At 41.5% G+C, this 20,638-nt stretch overlaps 1 protein-coding gene across 2 annotated transcripts in view; it reads left to right on the top strand.

The window, feature by feature from the left end:
• The window catches only part of ERCC6L2 (ERCC excision repair 6 like 2), a 76,838-nt gene that overhangs the window by 42,329 nt on the left and 13,871 nt on the right, over positions 1-20,638 (top strand). For both annotated transcript variants that reach the window (XM_081941701.1, XM_081941700.1), the window contains exons 15-18: positions 3,369-3,521; positions 4,181-4,252; positions 5,861-7,025; positions 8,662-8,816. In XM_081941701.1, coding sequence (XP_081797827.1) covers positions 3,369-3,521; positions 4,181-4,252; positions 5,861-7,025; positions 8,662-8,816 — 1,545 coding nt within the window. The remainder of the gene's footprint in view (positions 1-3,368; positions 3,522-4,180; positions 4,253-5,860; positions 7,026-8,661; positions 8,817-20,638) is intronic.

Raw genomic sequence — 20,638 nt, 5'->3', positions numbered from 1 at the left:
AGGTAAGTCCGTAAAAAGGCTCTTACCTGTGTTCGGTCAGATTCGGAGCGTGAGGACCTCCACCTGCTCTCTAGACGTCTCCTATGGCGCTTCATCACCCTGAGCTCCTCGGTATACCAAGGGGCCCGGGTGGCTCGCTGCCGCAGGAGAGGTCGCAGAGGCGCGACCCGGTCTAAGGCCCCCGCCGTCGCCCTATTCCAGGCGTCGACTAGGTCCTCCGACCGAGCGCGGGTTAGGGCTACAGGTAACGGCCCAAGCTCCGCCTGGAACCTATCCGGTTCCATCAAGTGCTTGGGGCGGTACCAGCTTGAACATACTGGTTCCGCCTCCTCGCGGTGGAGGGTAGCGCCAGGGAAGTTGAGCCGGAGATATGAGTGATCTGACCATGACAGGGGCATAATCTCTAAATCCCCTATTCCCAGATCACTCGTCCACTGTTCAGATACAAAGATAAGGTCCAGTGTGTGGCCGCCTTCATGTGTGGGGCCCTGAATTAGTTGGGTCAGGCCCATGGCTGTCATGGAAGCCATGAACTCCCGAGCCACCTCAGACGCTGCTCCCGTCGACGGCAGGTTGAAATCCCCCATAACCAAGAGTCTGGGAATCTCAACCGCCGTCTCCGAGACCAGCTCGAGGAGCTCGGGCAGGGCCGCTGACGTATAGCGAGGAGCCAAGTATACAATCAGCAGACCCCACTGCCTCCCTGGGCCCCATTTCATACCCAGCGACTCACACCCGGGTATCTGAGGAACAGTGAACTCCCTCGGCTCTAGACAATCCCGTATAACTACCGCCACCCCACCACCCTTACCCAGGGCCCGAGGCTGATGGAATGCACGGAAACCCGGTGGGCACATTTCCACGAGGGGTAAACCACCCTCGTGGCCCAACCAGGTTTCCGTTATCCCTGCAAGGTCTAGCTCCCCCTCCGAGATCAACTCGTTAATGAGGGGGGCCTTGTTGGTCACAGACCTTGCATTGCAGAGCATCAGCCTAAGGCCCTGGCTCTGTAGTTCCCGACCACCTAGGCTGCGGGGGTTGGTACAAGCGACCGGGCGTAGCCAGCAGCCACGGTCTCCCAACCGACCTTGCGATCTTTTCTTGTCCTCGCATCCCCCCCTCCCCGCGACCGTTGTAATAAAACAACCCTCTACTGGAATAACTTGTTCCCTCTCCCCCCTCACCCCGCTCACTTCCTTCGTAGACTCACCTGTTCGTCTGGCGTTGGCTTCCCTCCTGGCCTGGTTATCCCCCCTCCCTTTCCTAGAACCCCCTAAAAACACAATAAAACATTTTGATAAAAAGCCCCTCAGCTTCCTTTTCTTCCACCTCTCGGGGTTCACAAACCCGTCATCAAGGCTGGACCTTGAAAGGGCCCGGGGCCAAACCTGCGAGAGAGGGGCTTCTCGCAGGTGGAGCAGGTCTAACCTTGAATAAATTGATTGAATAGTGAAAGACCCAGTAGGGTAAGGTGTTGATAAAACAAAGTTGATAGGTAATAGCCGGCAGGGCTGGGTCTCAATGGGGACCAGAGTCTTAAAGTTTAGATGTTAAGTGATGGTAAAAATGTCTGGATGGTAACTTCAGAGGAAGATGGTAAGTAGTAGATGATAGATAGATGGTAAATAATGTTTGGATGGTAATAATGTCAAGATGGTAACTCCAGAGGAAGGGGGGGGGGAAGTGAGAGATATCCAAGTGGCGCAAATGGTGGAAAGAGGCAAAGATGGTCAATGGGAGACAGATGGTTCAAATGGTCCCAGATGAATATAAGTTCCTTAATGGGTGGGGGGGGCTTCATTATCCTAATTGTTTTAGGCTGGGTAGTTGCTCAGGCCTGTCCATAGCCCCAAATGCCTGCTCAGGCTGCTCCAGCCTGTCCACAGCCCCATGTCCAGCCCCAAGTCCAGATCTCCAGTGGCCTCAAGGCTCCAAGACATCCCCGGCCATTATTTCAGTGCCTCACCAATCTTTGGTGCCTCTCCAGCGCTCCGTTGTTACTGCCTTGTTCCTCCCTGTGCCTCCGGTGCTGCTGGTGACCCTCCGGTGCCTCCGGTGGCTCTCTGGGGGCTCTCTGGGGGCTCTCCGATGGTGCCCATTCCTTCCCTTTTATTATCCGGCTTTTCGGCTCTTTTTTAAATTTACCGGCGCCTGCGCCGCCCGCGCAGCCGCACTGCGCCGTCGCCATGTTCGTAGGCTTCTTCCCAGCCGAATGCCGCTTACAATCTTCCGCTCCTTCCTGCCCTCCGATCTCCACCGACCACCCTGGAAGGCCAGAACTGGCCCAAAACAAGCCAGGGTGGACGGGCTATCAACTCTCGGCCCCCTCTGGTGTCACAGGGCCGGTTGCAGTCCTTTGCCCGGTCGGGCGCTCCATAGTTCGCTCCGGAGCTCAGGAGGCGACCGCCATCGTTGGAAGCTCCTCCTCCTTGGTACAAACGACCGGGAATGACCAAAAACCCCGGTCTCCCAACCGACTGCGCGTTCTTAATGTGTCCTCGCACCTGCCCCTCCCCACGACCGTTGGTATCAAAGAGCCCTGTAATGATGCTATGTTACATAGATTTTTGGCCGACGACCAATCTAAATATTTCCATATTTATGCAGTATACTTTAGATGCTGAATTGTTGAAGTTGGACTTCAGTAAAATGTATAGTAGAGATGCTGGTTTTGCCATCTTATATCAGAGGCAGACAATGTATGATTCATTGGCTTCGCATGCTTCCTTTACAAAGCTATTCCTCCCACAAAGCACCTTAGTTCAGAACCAGAGTGGTTAGGAGGAAGTGGGCTATTACTCTAGCCCTGGGGCGTCAAACTTGCATCATTGCATCGTAATGTGACATATTGTGACTTTTTACCCCTTCACTAAACCCGGCGTGTGCGTGGCCAGTACATGACGCATCTGGCCCATGGGCCGCGAGTTTGTTCTAGAGTCTAGCTAAAGGGAAACCTGGATGATAATATATTGGGACCAATTTCAAGGCCTTTCTGTGACCTATCTCAAATAATACTTACTTGACAGTAAGCAAGTGAGTATTATCTAGTATGTTAATATCATTTGCTATTCTAGTTAATGAATTATTGCAGGGATGAAGATGATGATGATGCCCTGGACAGTATGTCTTAGTTTTTAATAGACATTAATTTCATATGTTATACAAAATAATAGGAAAGATCATACCTGTCCTGTGCTATATGTTAATGTGGTAGAACGATACCACATCCACCGGGGAAAATAAAAATATGTTATTTCCTTGTTGGACATTCTGCTTACTTTAATAAACCTCTTTTGGTACTGTGTATGTTTGGAAATTCTGCTACATTGCTGACATGCTCATTTGAAACGTGTATTGCTCTGTTTTAGCAACTGCATTTTGTGGCGATTGGAAATAAAAATGCCAAGCGATACTTCAAGGCGGTTCAAGGATCCAGAGAGCATCAAGGAGAACTTTTTGGGATCCGTAATCTTTTCAGACTTCAAGACCATGGATCCTGTCTTACAAAAGAGATCCTAGAGGTACTGTGCATTTATTTGGGCTTTCTGAACATTTTGATTTACCCACCCTGTTGTTTTTTTATGTCGCTGAATAATAACTAATTAGAAAATTCAAAAGAATATTCACTGATAAAATCACAAATTCTCATTGCATGAAAATAGTCCAGTTTATTACAATAGCATGTTTTTCTATTCACTTAATTTTAACTGTGTACAAATTTACCCTACTGGGAAATGTGAATGCATAATTCTTTCCTTTATCTTCATCTTTATGATTTGGGTTTTTTTTGTGTGTGTGTGCTCAGGATGTCAGCTACTCAATCAGCCTCTTTTCTGGGACATTGTATTACATATCTCTTTGTTTTATTTCTGCCAGATTTCTATTTTGGGTGGGTTATATTCCTTAGGGCTGTAGGGATTTATTCTTACATCAAATATTGAAATTAAAAAAACTTAGAAAGTTCCTTTATATTGAGCTGGTACTTTGACAGTCTTTTCAGACCTTAGTAAATGTGCCAATTGATATTCCCTATTCCCATTCCTTGAGCACAAATTGAAGTCAGATTTCTTACATAGGAAATAGAATTTTTATACTATTAGTATTCAATTTAGTGACATAGTCAGAATTTGTAGACCAATTCAGGGATTGACTTATTTAAAATTGTTTTGCTTTTTTATAGAGAGAAGGCCAAGTAGAAGCTGGTGTCATGACAGCTGCTACGTGGTTGAAAGAGGGATCCCAGCCTCGCGAGGTAAAAATAATAAACAATAATATCAAGAAACATGCTGTATAATGTTTTTGTACATGTGATTTATAACATTTCCTTCTACAAATAAAATCTGAAGAAAACAGGAAGAATTAGAAAGAAGTATTAGGAATGTGAGGCCATTGATATTCTAAATTCAGTGCTTTCTGCTTGCATTATAATATACAAAGTTTATTTTCCAGTTCCTTTGACAGGTTTTGAATCCGGTTCATGAAAAGGTAGAGCTGAATAGATATGATCAGTGTTACATGGCATTGCAGAGCACAGCTAATACAGAGGAATCTCATAAGAAAACATTTATTAATGTACAGCCAGTTAAGATGGTTTTTAAAAGTTAAATAACAAGGGATGATGCTTTTGATGTAACTATGGAGTTAGTGTAATAAACTGTACATTTGTTTTTTTGTCTCTTACTGTCTTAATATCATTATTGCGCTTCAGTTCAAGAGCAGGAGAACATTTCCCCCTTACTAAAATTCAGAATTCAGAATGTTCAGTCTAATAATAGAAGTGAGAATTTATTATGATATATTGGAAGCAAGTTGCACAAGTAATTCGATGAAATATAGAGGGTCCGATATATTATTCCTATTAGAAAATAATAACAATTTTCAAGAGCTCTACCATGAGAACATTTGCAAAGTTTATCTGAAGTACCTCCCTTGACTTTAGAGTTTATATTGTTTATATTTGGAGTCAAGGGAATTATTTATATTTTGTTATATTCAAAGGCTTCATTCTAAAAGGAAGCCTAATACAGCTGATAAACAAGGTATGATAAGTATATGTAGAAACTGTACCATCAAAATATACTGTAATATAGAGAATGTGGAGATTAGTCAATTGAATGCATGAACATATTTTTACCATATATTCCACTATTTCTTCAATATATTTCCTTAAAATTAATTAAACTAAACTTCTAATACCATATGTATTAATTTCAACACTTGTTGAATGGAATAGGATTTGTTTTCTTATTAAGCTACACATGCCAATTTATATATCTTTGATTTGAATAATTGTTTTGCACAAAAACAAAAAAGAAAAAATATTGAAAGATTAGACAGTGGAAGCTATGGTAAAAATTTTCTCCTTAGTAAGTAAATAATAGGTAGCTTTTTTGTTGTTACATAGTCATCCCAAGAATTTGAATAGTTTCTAACAATTTTTTCCCCACAGCAGTCCATACCTGCTTAATATAAGTGCATGCTGAATGCAGGCAGAGCCAATGAACACAAGACATCCTGCCAAAGAAAATGAGACAAGTCTATTTTTGACACTGTCACTTTTCTTTCCATCTCCCTGTGAAACTGCCAACATATTTCACTGTATCTCCCAACTTTTGAAGTTATTTTTTTCAGGGAGCTACATGTGAAAAGCGAAATTAGGAAAATAAACCCTCTTCATCACTGATCTACAAAATCAATCCAAGAGCTGATAGCCAGGGTATATCTCACCTTATCTTAAAAATCACGATACAGCTTTTAAACACTGACAATTACTTTTATGACAGCAGTGCAGTTTTTAAGAGCTGATTATTACGAATGTTATTTAATGAAACATTTTAAACCAGTGGCTTCTTTTATACAGGAGACAGAGTGTGATTATGAACATCAAGATACAAAATCCTTAGAAAAGGAAGGACTTGAGTGTTCCAGTGACTTCAGTGATGAGGAACATGAGAAAAAGTCTAAGGTCCAAGCAACAAAAAAGAGAAATTACAAAGCAAAACATGACAAAGTTGCAGAGGGACAACTCAGTTTACTGCAGTGTGGATTTCCTAAGCTTCTAGAAAAGAAAAGTAGAACAGCCAAGGATGGCAGTTGTATCAGGATGTCTGTTGATGAAAATGCTGATCACAGATTTATGAGAGAGCAATCCAAAGGGAAGGCCCAGAATGATGGTTCTATGAAAATGGAAGGCAGGAACATTTCAGAATGTAAGAAAACCTTACTGTCAAAAATGAGTGTGGAGAGACAAGAGAAACTAGATGAAGAAGCAAATAGGACATATCCTGTTTTACCATGCTGTGCAGGAGAAAAGGATCAATGTAAAAACATATATAATTCAAATAAAGATGGAATAGTTATGGATATTGAAGACAGCTCAAGTGAAAATGATATTATCTTTCCTTCCCAATTTCCTAATAGTCAGGAATCTATTAAAAAAATTCAAGAGACTGATAGAAACAGTGACATTTTAGCTGCAAAAAAAATGCATTTACTTAAACCATTGCAAAAACATTTGACTTCCGAGGAGAGCTACACGAATGTTCTGCCTTTCAGTAAAATAAAACCATTTGAAAACACCCGAAAGACAACAGCTAGGAATGAAGTAAGTGATGTTAGCGACGAATCTGAAGATATTGAGATGTCCATTTCAGGAAAGCAGAAATTAACCAGTACTGTGAAACAAAAACTATTCCAGAACAAGGAAAGAAATAAGTCTTCTAAAACTGTTGTTCATAGAAGCAGTCCAAGTAGAAAAGAAAGCAATGCTGATTCTCAGATTATAGAGGAATATTCATCAGAAGAAGAACATTTTCCAGTTAAGAAGCTTAATGCTAGTAAAAAAAATCTAACACTAAAGGGCAAGAGGAGTGGAATTCATATGATGTCCAGATTCTCACCATATCTCAATTATCCTTCTATGACATTGAGAACACACAGTAATTCTAGCAGATGGGAGTCTTCTGTAAGCAAAGAGTCACCCTCAGGCCAAGGACAAAAAATAGGATCACTGGATGGACTTTTTGGTAATTATATTTATTTCACAAAGGATTTGTTTCTAGAAAATTACCATTTTGACTTAGATTGACTCAGCCTTCCGAGGTTGGTAAAATGAGGACCCAGATTTTTTGGGGGGCAATATGCTGACTCTGTAAACCACTTAGAGATGGCTGTAAAGCACTGTGAAGCAGTATATAAGTCTAAGTGCTATTGCTATTTTCTTCTTTTCTGTTTTTCATCTTTTACCTTACATCTTCAGTTCTTCCTTAGACTTTCTCCTTGAGATGATAAATTCTTCCTAAACAGGGATTGTCGTACATCTCTGTTATGTTGCTTAAAAACTAAGATGCCCAATGAGGGGTCAGCTTTGCATGATTCCATTTTTTGGAGAGCAGAGAGATCAGAAGGCAATGTTGAACCATTGGTCACTGATAAAAAATTATTCTTCAATATTTGATCTTGTTGATAGTGTTATATAACTTGAACAAGAAGCTACTGGAGGAGATAATCTAGGAATTCGCAACACATTAAACATAAAGTATTTATTGTAATAAGTATTTACCTGCTGCATATTATATACCATTCATGAGGTCCTACATTATACCTTCTCTACAAAGTCAGCAAAACATATTAGGTGTTGTTCTTATTAACTGATTTTAGGTGGGCTTGCATAACTTTTGCTAAACCAGTAGCAAAAGCCAATGGAGCATTTGGCATCAAATCCTTGGAATGACCTCTCATTAGCATCTGATTGGCTGTTACCCAGACTACCTTTGAGAAACTGATCCAAATAAAGCTCTTCAAAGGGTGTTTTGGGTCTTCATTCTGCCTTAATTTTCTTGTACTCTGGTTTTGTTAATATATTCTATTCTTGATTCTGTGATGTTTGTATGTTTCTTGTAAATTGCCAAGAGTCCCTATGGATTCAGTGGTCATTAGAAGTAATTAATAATAACATGTAGAATATTTAATCGGAATATAGATTGGTATTGGTTCTTGTGGATTGCATAGAAGAGTTTTTAGTTCTTTTCTATAATCATTGAAGCTGATCAAGCAGAAATAATTTTAATTGGTTAACATAAGCCCAATCTGGCTAAGTTAAAATTGAGTATTATAATAATTTTTAAATATTTTCAGTAATCTTGTATTTTATTGTGTTATGCATCAGCCCCAGTAATAATGATTAGAATGCAATATTTAACAATGATTATAATTAATGTTGGATCAGATGGCATTATCTAGTTCACTTTAAGGAAAGCTAAGCAAGTTGGATAAAGTTGGAGACACCAGCCAGAAAGACTACAGTGGGAAATTAAAAAACAAAACACCTGAAAGAAGACACTTTGTATTGTCTCAGAACAACAACAGCATGGTCATATCCATGAAATTATTATAAGTTTAAGTCACTACAAGGGAAACAAAAGCTTTCTCTTTATTAAAGAAAGATGAATTGAACATTTTTTTTCAAATTGCTAAATATTTAAAGCTAGAGATTAAAATGTACCATCAGCTAACTAGGATCTTTAGAATTTCTGAATCCATAGTAATGGAAATTAACATTGAGATTTTGTGAGGAACTTAATTTTAATGGAACATCCATCTACAAGTCAATCATATTGCAATCTTAAACCACTAATTTCTGTATTCTGTTTCAATTATTAGATAATGTTGCTGAAGTTCCATATGTTCATTCAAACCAACATGTGGTTGGCGCAAGCAACGCTGAAAATAAAATGAGTCATTGGGCAGTCCACGATGTTTTTGAACTACAACAATTTTCCCAGCTCCCAGCAAACATAGCAGTATGCAGAGCCAAGGTAAAGAGCAGGAACTGAGCTGTGTGTTTCTCTCGCTATTGTTGTTCTTTAACCTCAGTATTTTCCTTTCTAAACATGGCTTTTCATTGTTGACCACCGTGAGCGATCAAAGGCACAGTTACTGGAAAATGGTGCCTACAGCAGACTCTTAACAAAGTGAATGTTGCTATTTCTGTACCGAGGGAGTGAGAAAATTATTATGGAAGCTTCACTAAGAAATACTTAACGGTATATGTCAAGTATGCCAAGGATATGGTATATAGCCTTTTGCTGCAGTTTTTTTTAAAAAAACAACAACAATCAGAAAGGAACCTCCGCATGTTTATTTCATATGTTAAATCAGAAGCTTAAATTGATATGTTTATTTCTGTAATTTCCCCTTCTCACCATCTTTTTATTAAAAGTACAACTTTAGGACTTGTGAGTTAAAAGGATACGGTTATAGCAGAAGTCTTTTTTGCTTTTTGGATGAATGTCATATATAATACTTAAATTTGTATCAGCTGTCCTATTGTATAAACTTGACAAGCCAGTTACATTATATTTGGTTCATAAGTCTACAGTTTACAGTCCTTTCCTTCAAAACCCCTTCTGTCTTTTTCATTTCTACTTTCATGCCTCACTCAGACATTATATAGTGTCTATCTACTGACTATATTGGTAATTGCCGCATTACAAACACTGTAATGTCAATTAATTTCTTGAAGCTTCTCCCCCCTGAGAAGTTGCAAACTTTATTGAAGAAAGAAGGGAAAATCAATAGGGGGAGCCAGTGAAATCCTGTGTCTTGAGATAGAATGAAATAATCTAGAAAAGATTATCAATCCTTCAGTGACTGGGAGATAGGTTTTTGTTTTCCCTTTCCCTTTGCAAAAAAACCCCAGCATAGATATAATGCCACTATAGAGGCTGTCAATACTGTGAATTTTGTCACATTCTGTCTTGAAGTAACACAATTACAGGCATTTTAAAAACCCAGATTTAGGAAATGTAGTTTGTCTCCACTGATTAGCATTAAATGAAGCTCAAGAAAGATGTAGTATCTTCTTGAGGTGGCCTTTGCTGACTTTAAATTAGAATTTGATTTGATTTCAAGGCCTCTCCTATAGGGAAAACTCAGAATACTGAGTTCATATAAAGTGTTCTCACTGTTGCCTCCTGATCAGTGTGCAGTGATCTGATGAGTCTGATCAGGTGAGTTGGGATATCAAGATCATATAAAGCACATATAAGATCACTTTTGATATTTACGTGCCTTTTCTATAATCTAACATTGGCAATGTGATCATGAGTGTTGAGCCCCATTCTAAAGCCAGTTTGTACATCAGGTGACTCTTGATCAATGACTTCGGTAGCTTCTGTTTAATGATTTTTAACATAAACTTTCTTGCATGAGAAATCAATGCAAACATGTAATAGTTGGAGCAGTCTCTGGCATCACATTTTTTTTAATACAATACAATAGTAGAGTTGGAAGGGACCTTGGAGGTCTTCTAGTCCAACCCCCTGCCTAGGCAGGAAACCCTATACCGTTCCAGACAAATGGCTATCCAACATCTTCTTAAAGACTTCCAGTGTTGGGGCATTCATAACTTCTGGAGGCAAGCTGTTCCACTGATTAATTGTTCTAACTGTCAGGAAGTTTCTCCTCAGTTCTAAGTTGCTTCTCTCCTTGATTAGTTTCCACCCATTGCTTCTTGTTCTGTCCTCAGGTGCCTTGGAGAATAGCTTGACTCCCTCTTCTTTGTGGCAACCCCTGAGATATTGGAACACTGCTATCATGTCTCCCCTAGTCCTTCTTTCTCTTAAGCTAGACATACCTAGTTCCTGCAACCGTTCTTCATATGTTTTAGTCTCCAGTCCCCTAATCATCTTTGTTGCTCTTCTCTGCACTCTTTCTAGAGTCTCCACATCTTTTTTACATCGTGGCGACCAGAACTGAATGCAGTATTCCAAGTGTGGCCTTACCAAGGCATTATAAAGTGGTATTAACACTTCACGTGATCTTGATTCTATCCCTCTGTTGATGCAGCCTAGAACTGTGTTGGCTTTTTTGGCAGCTGCTGCACACTGCTGGCTCATATTTAAATGATTGTCCACTAGAACTCCAAGATCCCTCTCACAGTTACTATTATTGAGCACGGTACCACCTATACTGTACCTGTGCATTCCGTTTTTGTTGCCTAAATATAGAACCTTACTCTTTTCACCATTGAATTTCATTTTATTAGATAGTGCCCAATATTCAAGTTTGTCAAGATCCTTCTGTATCTTAAGCCTATCTTCTGGAGTGTTGGCTATTCCTGCCAGCTTGGTGTCATCTGCAAATTTGATGAGTTCCCCATTTATTCCCTCATCCAAATCATTGATGAAGATGTTGAAGAGTACTGGGCCTAAAACAGAGCCTTGTGGTACTCCACTGCATACTTCCCTCCATGTAGATGCAGTTCCATTGAGGACTACACGTTGAGTGCGGTTGGTCAGCCAGTTACGAATCCATCTGGTGGTGATGCTGTCTAACCCACATTCTTCTACTTTATCTAGTAGTAGGTTATGGTCTACCTTATTTATTATTTTATTATTTATTTATTATTTCTTTATTAATGGGATAAAACCAGATCTTTTATAGTCCTGAGGCCATTGACATGTAGTCCATATCTCTTGACATGAGAGTGATAATATTAAGTTGCATTGGGGTTAGAAATTCCGCACGTATTCAATCAATACATGGGGCTTTCTAGTTTGGCAATTTCCCCATGACCCATTCTATTACTTCTTTGAAGATGTTTGATTATTTATTAATGGGGCTGTCATCGTCATCCTGATGGTAAGTCAAACTGCTGTATATTCTTTTCAACTGTTCTTGATTTTCTGCTGGTCACTTGGTACATTTCCGTTGCGGTCTTTAACAGTTCCTAGTCATGCTGAAAAGTTGAATTGCATAATTCAGCCTTTTAACTTTGTCCTTATTGTATTTGGTTTGACCACCTTCGCTGATCAACTATTTTGATGGTGTCATCAGATAGCCATTTGTTCATTCTCTTTGGTTTTTGGCTTGACACATACTTTCCAGCAATTTCCGTGATGTTACCTTGGATCTCTCGTCACTGTTCATTTGGGTCTTTCCCTTCTAAATTCAGAGACTCAAACCTATTCTTAATTTCTATGGTATACACCGGAGAGATGTTGTTCACAATGAATTTTGGGGGCTATATCTTCATTTTGCACAGTTTGAGTTTCGGTTTAGCCATTGATAGCTAATGATGTGAGCTACAATCAGCACCAAGAAGTGTCTTAACAGATGCAATTGAACTTTTCCAGGTTTGTTGGCATACAGTGAAGCCTATCTCATTTAAATGTTGTCTATTTGATGCTGCCCATGTGTATAACTGTTGCTTGTGTTGTATAAACCACATGTTCAATATGTTGAGATGATTTTCCTGGCAAAATTACACTAGGTGATTGCTGGCTTTATAATGTTCAGCTAGCTTCAAACTTGCCTACTATTCTTGCAACTTCTCCTTGTCCTAACTTTACATTAAAATCACCCATAATATATGAAAAATCATTTTTTTGGTATTTGCTTGAGAGCACCTTGAAGCTCACTGTAGAAAAGTTCAAATTCATCATCATTTGAGTCTACATTTGAGGAATAGATTTGTAGTATGGTGAGGTTGAGTGGCTTGCCTTGAATTTGGATAGATTAAAAATATATAAAATATAATAATATCTAATGGAGAATAATCAAAACCAAGGATACATGGAGATTTGCAAAAGCTATCAAAGCAGATGAAGCAAGAAGCCTCTTTTTCGGTTCATAGCCCGGCTTACATGCTTCTTTGGCTCCACAATCCTTATTGTGGCCTTAAGATTTTCCCTTTGGGGTGATTTCTACTTTTCTGTCTTCCCTTGTGTTCTAGTTCACTCGCTTCACCGGTATGAGAAATATTTGAATCTGTGATGTAGCATTTTGTAATTGTTGTTTCATGCCAATGGTTCTTGTTTGTCAGGCTATAATCATGTTGGACTTAGATGAGAAGCAGCTTGTAGAACCACAGTGATTGGTAGGAATCGTGTTTTGTTAAAGGAATATATGTCTCCCACTCCTTTCCATTTATGGAAGGAGATTCATGTTTCATGCTTTCTGCTTTTTTATATTTATTGAGTGGGAGTTCCTAACTGGAAATGAAACCTCAATCTTGGTGGGAAAAATAGCTTGGTGATTTTATTTACCATCTTTGCCTCCTACTTTAGCAAACCTAATAATCCCTTTGCAATCTTTAATTCTAAATCTTTATGTGTAAGGCTAATTTTCATGTCCTCTGTTTACTTGTTGGTGCATTGTTTACTTCCTTGATGAAAATGAGTGATTTTGAAATGGATATAGCAATGAGGGAGGCTTCCAGAGGGGAAATGATTGTAGTGATATGTGATTTTAATCAACATCACAGAAACCACCATTACAAAGAGGTTTAATTTGAAAGAAATTTTAAGTGACTATATCTTGGTCATGGAACCAACCAGAAGGGAAGCAGTGGTAGACCGAATACCAAGCAATGCCTAGAATGTAGTGTGTTAGTTAAATGATAAGAAAGATAAACAGAGAGTTATAAGATTTCAATTATATCTACAGGAGATTAGTATAGTCATATTTGAGTTAAAATAATACTTTTTTTAAAAAATGGGGACTTGTATGAGGGAATTTGAAAGGGGAAGGTTGTTTGTTTCTGGAAAATCACAATTCTTTTTTAAAAAGAAACTTTGAAAAATGGAATATCAAGGAAACATTATCAAGGCTAAGAGGTTCACAAGAATTGTTAACCAGTAATATTGAGGAGAATTAATTGAGAAAATAAGGCTACCTAAGGAAATGATTAAATGTGATTCGCAGATTTGCACTAAAGAAATGCAAAATAACAAAGGATACAAACCTACAGAGATTCATAATGTTAAAATGTCTATCTAGAGTAGTGAACACCAGGGAAATTAAAATGAATATTAGTAGAAAATGAGCTCATAGAGAAAACTGAATTAATTTTGGTATCTATTTTCACTGTACAGGTAGAAGGGCAGATTTTCAGTGTCAAAATTGATATTTTCAGGAAATGGGTCTGAGGGCTAAAGAAACAGGTTCCAATAATACAATTAGGAATGGAATACATTTTCGAAAGTATTGGGAATATGAGAATATTCCATATTCTTATCATGTAAATTCTTCTAGTAGATTGGCAAAGCGTCCGGGTGAACTTGGTAAAAGCGTTAGGAAATTAGGAAAGGCTGTTGAGGGCCTAGTAGAGGGCTGCACTACAGAGAGGGGGGTAAGTGACAAAATGATGGTGATCTTATACTAACATGGTTAGAAATGGACACCTACATTGGTCACTGACATTTCCTGACTGGAAATTTGTGAGAAGCAGCACTTCCTTTTTGCAAGTTTAAAAGCACCTGCCATTAGTCCCTTTCTCTAAAAATAATCTGTTATTCTCATTTTCCATTTAGGAGATTCCTGCAGATGAGAGTTGATACACTCATGCCTTGCTTCACATGCAAAGGGAGCTAAAATAAAAAAATCCTAACCAAGGATAAGATGAAGAATCTTAAAAGTCTGTAACATAATTCATACTCAAAAATCTGTAACATAAATCAAAACTACAATAAGATATATTGTAGATTTGCCTTGCTTGGTAGCTACCGGATTGGGACTGCAGAAATCTGGATAAGCAGTAGATGGCAACCAAGAGAAGAGCTGTAATTTACCCAGATTTTTAGAGCTGAAATCTGGTAACCTTTTATTTAGGCTCCCAAACATGAGATTATACAAAACAGATATAGTCTTGGTTTAAAAAGAAAAAAGAAAAAAATTACTTAGCCCAATATAATATCTATATGAGCAGAGAAATCATATAATTGCATTGTGCATTATAGTTAATTTTTTTTAATGCAAGGTCACAAAATGTATACTCTGCCCCTTGCTTATATAGACCCCTTTTTTCTGTCAATTGCTTGTTTTCAACAAGTTTACTTAAAGTTTCACTGAAAAGAAATATACAAAGATACCCATTCAATTGAGGATTAATCACTATGGCAACTGAAATGTGGTGACTGAAAAGGGGATGCATTTTCCCCTCAGTTTCCTGCCAGCTGTCATATTCAACTTTTGCGGCATGAACCCAGTCCAAAATATAGACAGTGATCAGTGCTAAGAAACTATATCTGTATTTTTATAAATTGGTACAAGTATCTCACTATAAAAGAAGACTTAATCCCTTGAATTGGATGACAGACACTTGGCACTCTTGACAAAGTTTGATAGAGAAATAACAGGCTGCTTTGTAGTAAAACCTGGATTAATGGTAAACCCCTCTTTATGTTATTGCAATGTGGTGTAAATGAGAGAAAAAGTCCCCTTTTTCTGCCCAGTGCAGGTCTTAAGTATTCTGCAGAATACTGTACATTAAAAAATTAGGGTTATTAAGAATTTACTGTGGCTCTTGAGTTTTGTATTACAAAGGTACTTTTGATTGGTCATGTAAACAAAAGGTTTTGTTAGCTGCATTAAGTTTGAGTACTGATAATCTCTTCTGGAGTTTGATTCAGCGAGAATACAATTTCCCAGTAGGTAAGATTGATGCCCACCATGATGGTTTTCTGGAAGGCCCTGAGACATGGTTCTGTCAGCAGGCTTGGGGACCTCTAGGTAATACAGAGCTAATCAAGTGGCTGGAGTAGGAGGGAGACTGGCAGAGCCAAGGGTAGGAGTTAAATGAGTCATCAGCTTAGAATCCTTACATAGCCACAAGTAAATGAAGTTCAACTTCTCCCTGGATATCATTGACACCTAATTTTGTCCAGGTGCAAACTACTAGTCTGAGAAGATTCTGGTGCACAACCTTTGTGTGTGGACTTGATTTTTCATGCCTGACAGCTGGTGTGATTGTGTGATTGTCACTGTTGGAGATGGAGAATGTATATGGCTTCTTGAATTTTTAATGTAAATCACTGTACATTATTTGGACAGACATATAAAGCTGTTTAATAAATAAGTAATAATATGTTGGATGGGAGCCATTCCTTTTTGACTTTGGTTAGACTTCTTTTGTAAATAAAGATAAAAGTTCCCCTCGCGCATATGTGCTAGTTGTTCCTGACTCTAGGGGGCGGTGCTATCTCCATTTCAAAGCCAAAGAGCCAGTGCTGCCCGAAGATGTCTCTGTGGTCATATGGCCGGCATGATTAAATGCCGAAGGCGCCCGGAACACTGTTACCTTCCCACCAAAGGTTGTTCCTATTTTTCTACTTGCATTTTTACATGCTTTTGAACTGTTAGGTTGGCAGAAGCAGGGACAAGTAACGAGAGCTCACTCCATTACACAGTGCTAGGGATTCGAACCGCCAAACTGCCAACCATTCTGATCGACAAACTCAGCGTCTTAGCCACTGAGCCACCATGTCCCTTCTTTTGTAAATATATAGTCAATTTATTCATTACCATATATTTTCCTGTTATTGTAGAGACAGCAGCCAGACTGGGTAGGCTCCTTCCATTAACCAATCGGACTGTCTACACTTATGATGTCATCGGGCCCTTGTGGCTCCTCCCCAGTTTCAGACTCAGTCCAACCTGGACTGGCTGTGAGACTTGATCTCTCCTCCAAATTATTTAATTATATCTTTAATTGGTGAATTTTTCCAAAAAAAATTGTTGTTCCTTTAAATTGGTTCCTTAAATAATTCTTTATTCTACAAATTGGAGGGAAATTTGAAACTGATCTCTGGCTGCCTCTCCTCAGCCGTCTGATTGCCTGCGGCCACGAGTTCACACAGGAAGCCTGCCTTGCAATCAGATTGGCCAGCTCACGAACTACAGCTCCACGGCTGTTTCCCCGCTCCTTGATTCTTGGCACCCGGAGGGATGCGCGACTGGCCGTTTTGCGAGCAGCGGTTCCAGGCAAGTCAGGTGGCCATTCTGCAGATCGCCTGGCCACACCTAGTATCGGCGGCCATTTTGCAGGTTGGAAAAGCCTGCGAAGATAAAGGTGGCCATTTTGAGGCTCGGAAAAGCCTCAGAGAAAAAAGTTGGCCATTTTGGATGCTTTAAAAAAAGGCGTGAACTCTACAGCAGCCGTTTGGAGTGCTCAACAATGCGGGATCACCCCAGGTGGACCGGATCAGGAGCCCCTGGCCAGCAAACGGGTGAGACCGTTGCCTATCTTATTGGGGTGTTGATTTATGTTTGGAGAAATGGCTGATCCAACTATGGATACGAATGCAGGATTAGAGGAGGCAGGGCCATCAGGGGCAAAGAGCAGCAGGAAGAGGCAAGCCAAACAGGCCCCTTCCTCAGGAGTAAACCCCCAAGGTCTCTAAAGCGACTACGAGGGCAGAAGAGTGCAGGCAGAAGGCCCTTGAGAAAGAATTTCAGAGGGCCCAAAAGCAACAACACATTCTAACTGCCCAGCCCTCCCTCCCTCCCTCCCTCCCTCTGAGGATCACCAAGTGGCATCCCCAGCTCCATCTGTCTTGCCTCCCATGGGCCCTGACACCCCCCCCCCCCAACCTATTCAGAAGGGGAATTGTCTTCTTCGGAGTCCTCGTCTTCGATGGAACCTGACAACAGAGGCAATTTCTTTTATATCCCTCTCAATAGGGAGCGCACCTTTGAACAGGCTTCCCTCCCAGTTACACATGGCTCTGCCTCTCCCCCCTGTACACCTCTCCTGCTGATATGGCAACCATCATTGCTGAAACCATTAAACAGGTCATGGCTGCTGGCCTACAACCGCAACCCCAACCTGCTCCATCACATGGCCATAAGCATAAATCTTCTGCTGCGGCTCAGCAACCTGATCCCTCTGCCTCTACTTCTCAGGCCTCAATTGGTGGGGAGCAAGATAATCTGCGGGACTCAGACCTGTCTGATGATGAGGTTACCCCAGATACCCCTGCTATTACTGGATTATTCAAAACTGATCGTTTCATGTCCCTTCTATTTAAGGCCATTAAAGCTGCTAACTTACCATCTTCTGCTTCAGCGTTTACTTCACAGGATAAACCGGCAGAACCGGCTTCAACTGAGGGTCCCAGAACCCCATTCACCGAACCCACGGTGGAAAAAGAGGTGATCTTTGTTCCCAAGATATTCCTGAACATCATCCAGAAGCAGTGGGAATCTCCAGGCAGGGGCCCACAGCCGACCAACCTTGACAAACATCTCTACCAGACCTCACCAAGTTCTTTGAGACTCCTCCAGTGGATGCACTGGTTTCAGCCCTGTCTTCACGTACTGTGGTCTCTGGAGCCCCTGAGGAGGTTCTCAAGCCTGAGGAGAAAAGGTCAGATCAAACCTTAGTAAAAAACTATCAGGCTAGGGCCTGGGCTGTTAGGGCCTCTACGGCCACTTCCTTTTTCTCCAGGGCGGCCTTGGTTTGGATTGAACAGCTTCAGGAGCGCATCACTCCTACTAACACTAGATCACATAGGGATCTCAACAAGATCAGGGCAGCAGTTTAATTTGTGGCTGATTCTTCCCTTAATGCTGTTAGATTCACTTCTAAAACCATGGCCTCTTCGGTCACGGCCAGGTGTTTGCTTTGGCTCAAGCCATGGCAGGCGGATGTCCGTACCAAGTGGTGTCTAGCAGCCTCCCCATTCAGTGGCACCCAATTATTTGGTACTCCCTTAGACCCGTACCTCACAGAATCTAAAGACAGGCGGAAGGTCCTTTCATCCATCTACAAGAAACAGGACAGTCAGCCCGATCCCTTCTATAAGAGATCGCCTTTTTGACCGGCGGATGGGGGACCTTCCTTTCCCCATCCACAACGCCAATCCTACAATCCCAGACAGGGATCTCACCAGGACTGGTCCATTAGAAACACAGTGTTTCACCTCTAAGAAATCTTACCGTGGAGGAGGCAACTGCCATTTTTTACGTAGGAAATGACTATCTGGACTCTCTTCCGATCGGAGCAGCCTGGCGTTCTTTGCCCGCTGCTGGGAGGAGACCACAACAGACAATTGGGTACTCAAAACTGTTTAATTTGGTCTAATGCTAGAATTCCTCTCCATCCCCCAGGAACACTTCGTGCCATGCTTAGTCTCTCGGTATCCTCTCAAGAGGGAACTGATGGAACAGGCCATTCAGCACCTGTTGGAGATCTGGGCCATCCAACCAGTTCCTCCCCATCAGGAAGGGCCGGGTTTTTATTCCCGCCTGTTTGTGGTACCGAAGAATTCCGGGGTATGGAGAGCAATTTTAGATCTAAAAACATTGAACTGCCACATTGTCAGCGATTCAAAATGCATTCTCTGCACACCATCCTCCAGGCGGTCAGGAAAGGCTACTTCCTCACGTCGGTAGACTTGACTGAAGCTTACTTTCATATCCCCATCTTCATAGACCACCAAAAATATCTCCACTTCTCCTATGGGGGGAGGCACTTCCAGTACCAAGCTCTTCCATTCGGTCTATCCTCTGCCCCGAGGGTATTCACAAAGGTACTGGCAGCACTAGCTGCCCACATCAAGTTATCCCCAGTTCGGATTCTCTGTTACCTGGACAACATCCTCTTGTCCAGGTCTCCGGTTCAGGCAGAAAGAGATCTCGCCCTCACCATTCACACCTTGTGGAATCACGGGTTCGGGATGAATCTCAAAAAGAGTCACCTCATTCCCATTACTCGCCTTCTCCACCTCGGGATCTTGATAGACACCATGGCGAAGAGGGTGTTTCTATCCAACGACCGCATTCTCAGTCTGAGGGAACTTTTCAGGAAGGTGCTAAGTCTACGTAAGGCATCCCTTCTTTTTCTTTCTCAAGTCTTGAGCAAGATGGTATCCTACTTCGGGATTGTCCCGTGGGCCAGGTTTCACAGCAGGAGCCTTCAATGGTTCATGCTTCCACATCAAAAGGCCGACAAGAGCAGCTCTCCGTTCAGGGTCCCCCTTCCCAGACAGGTATTACACTCTCTCAAATGGTTGCAGTCCCCGGCGATTTTGCAAGGGACCTTGTTCAGAGAGCCGTGCCGTCTCACACTTACCACGGATGCAAGTCTGACAGGATGGGGGGCACACAGGCAGGACCTAGTGGCTCAGGGTCAGTGGTCCCTTGAAGAGAGCAAAACAGCATAAATTGGCTAGAATTGTGGGCGGTTTGCCTTGCCCTCAGACACTTCCACCACAGAGTTCAGGCCCGTCACATATTAGTCCTCACGGACAATACCATGACCAAGGCACACATAGACAGGGGGGAACTCGTTCCTAGTCCCTGATGCAGGAATCCAACCTGTTGTGCCAGTGGGCGGAATCTCACCTGTCATCTCTCAGGGCAGAACACATCTCAAGGATCTCCAACATCCAAGCAGACTGGCTGAGCCGGACAACGATAGATCAAGCGGAGTGGACCATCCATCCAAACCTCTTCCATTGACTGACACTACGGTTCGACCTCCCAGTCCTAGACCTGTTCGCAATGGCAGACAACAACCAGGTACCCAGGTATTACTCGAGGTTCATGGACCACATGGCAGAAGGAGTAGATGCTCTCAGATGCCAGTGGCCCAGGGGTCTCCTGTATGCATTTCCTCCCATTACCCTCATTCAGAGGGTAATTCAAAAAATGCTGGAGCAGGAGGCAGAACTGTTGCTGGTATGCCGACCTAGTGACTCTGTCAGTCTCCACCCCATGGCACATCCCACGGTCTCTCCTGTCTCTACACCAAGGGTCAGTTTGTCATCTTGACCCCCAATGGCTGCAGTTAACCGCATGGCGATTGAGCGGCAAGCCTAAACAGCTGATAACATCTTCCTTGACGTCATTGCTA

This window comes from Natrix helvetica, assembly GCF_964273705.1.
Source record: "Natrix helvetica genome assembly, chromosome: 2".
NCBI classification, from domain to species: Eukaryota; Metazoa; Chordata; class Lepidosauria; order Squamata; family Natricidae; genus Natrix; species Natrix helvetica.
The sequence above is the reverse complement of the archived record's forward strand: the minus strand, read 5'-3'. Positions and strand labels throughout refer to the sequence as shown.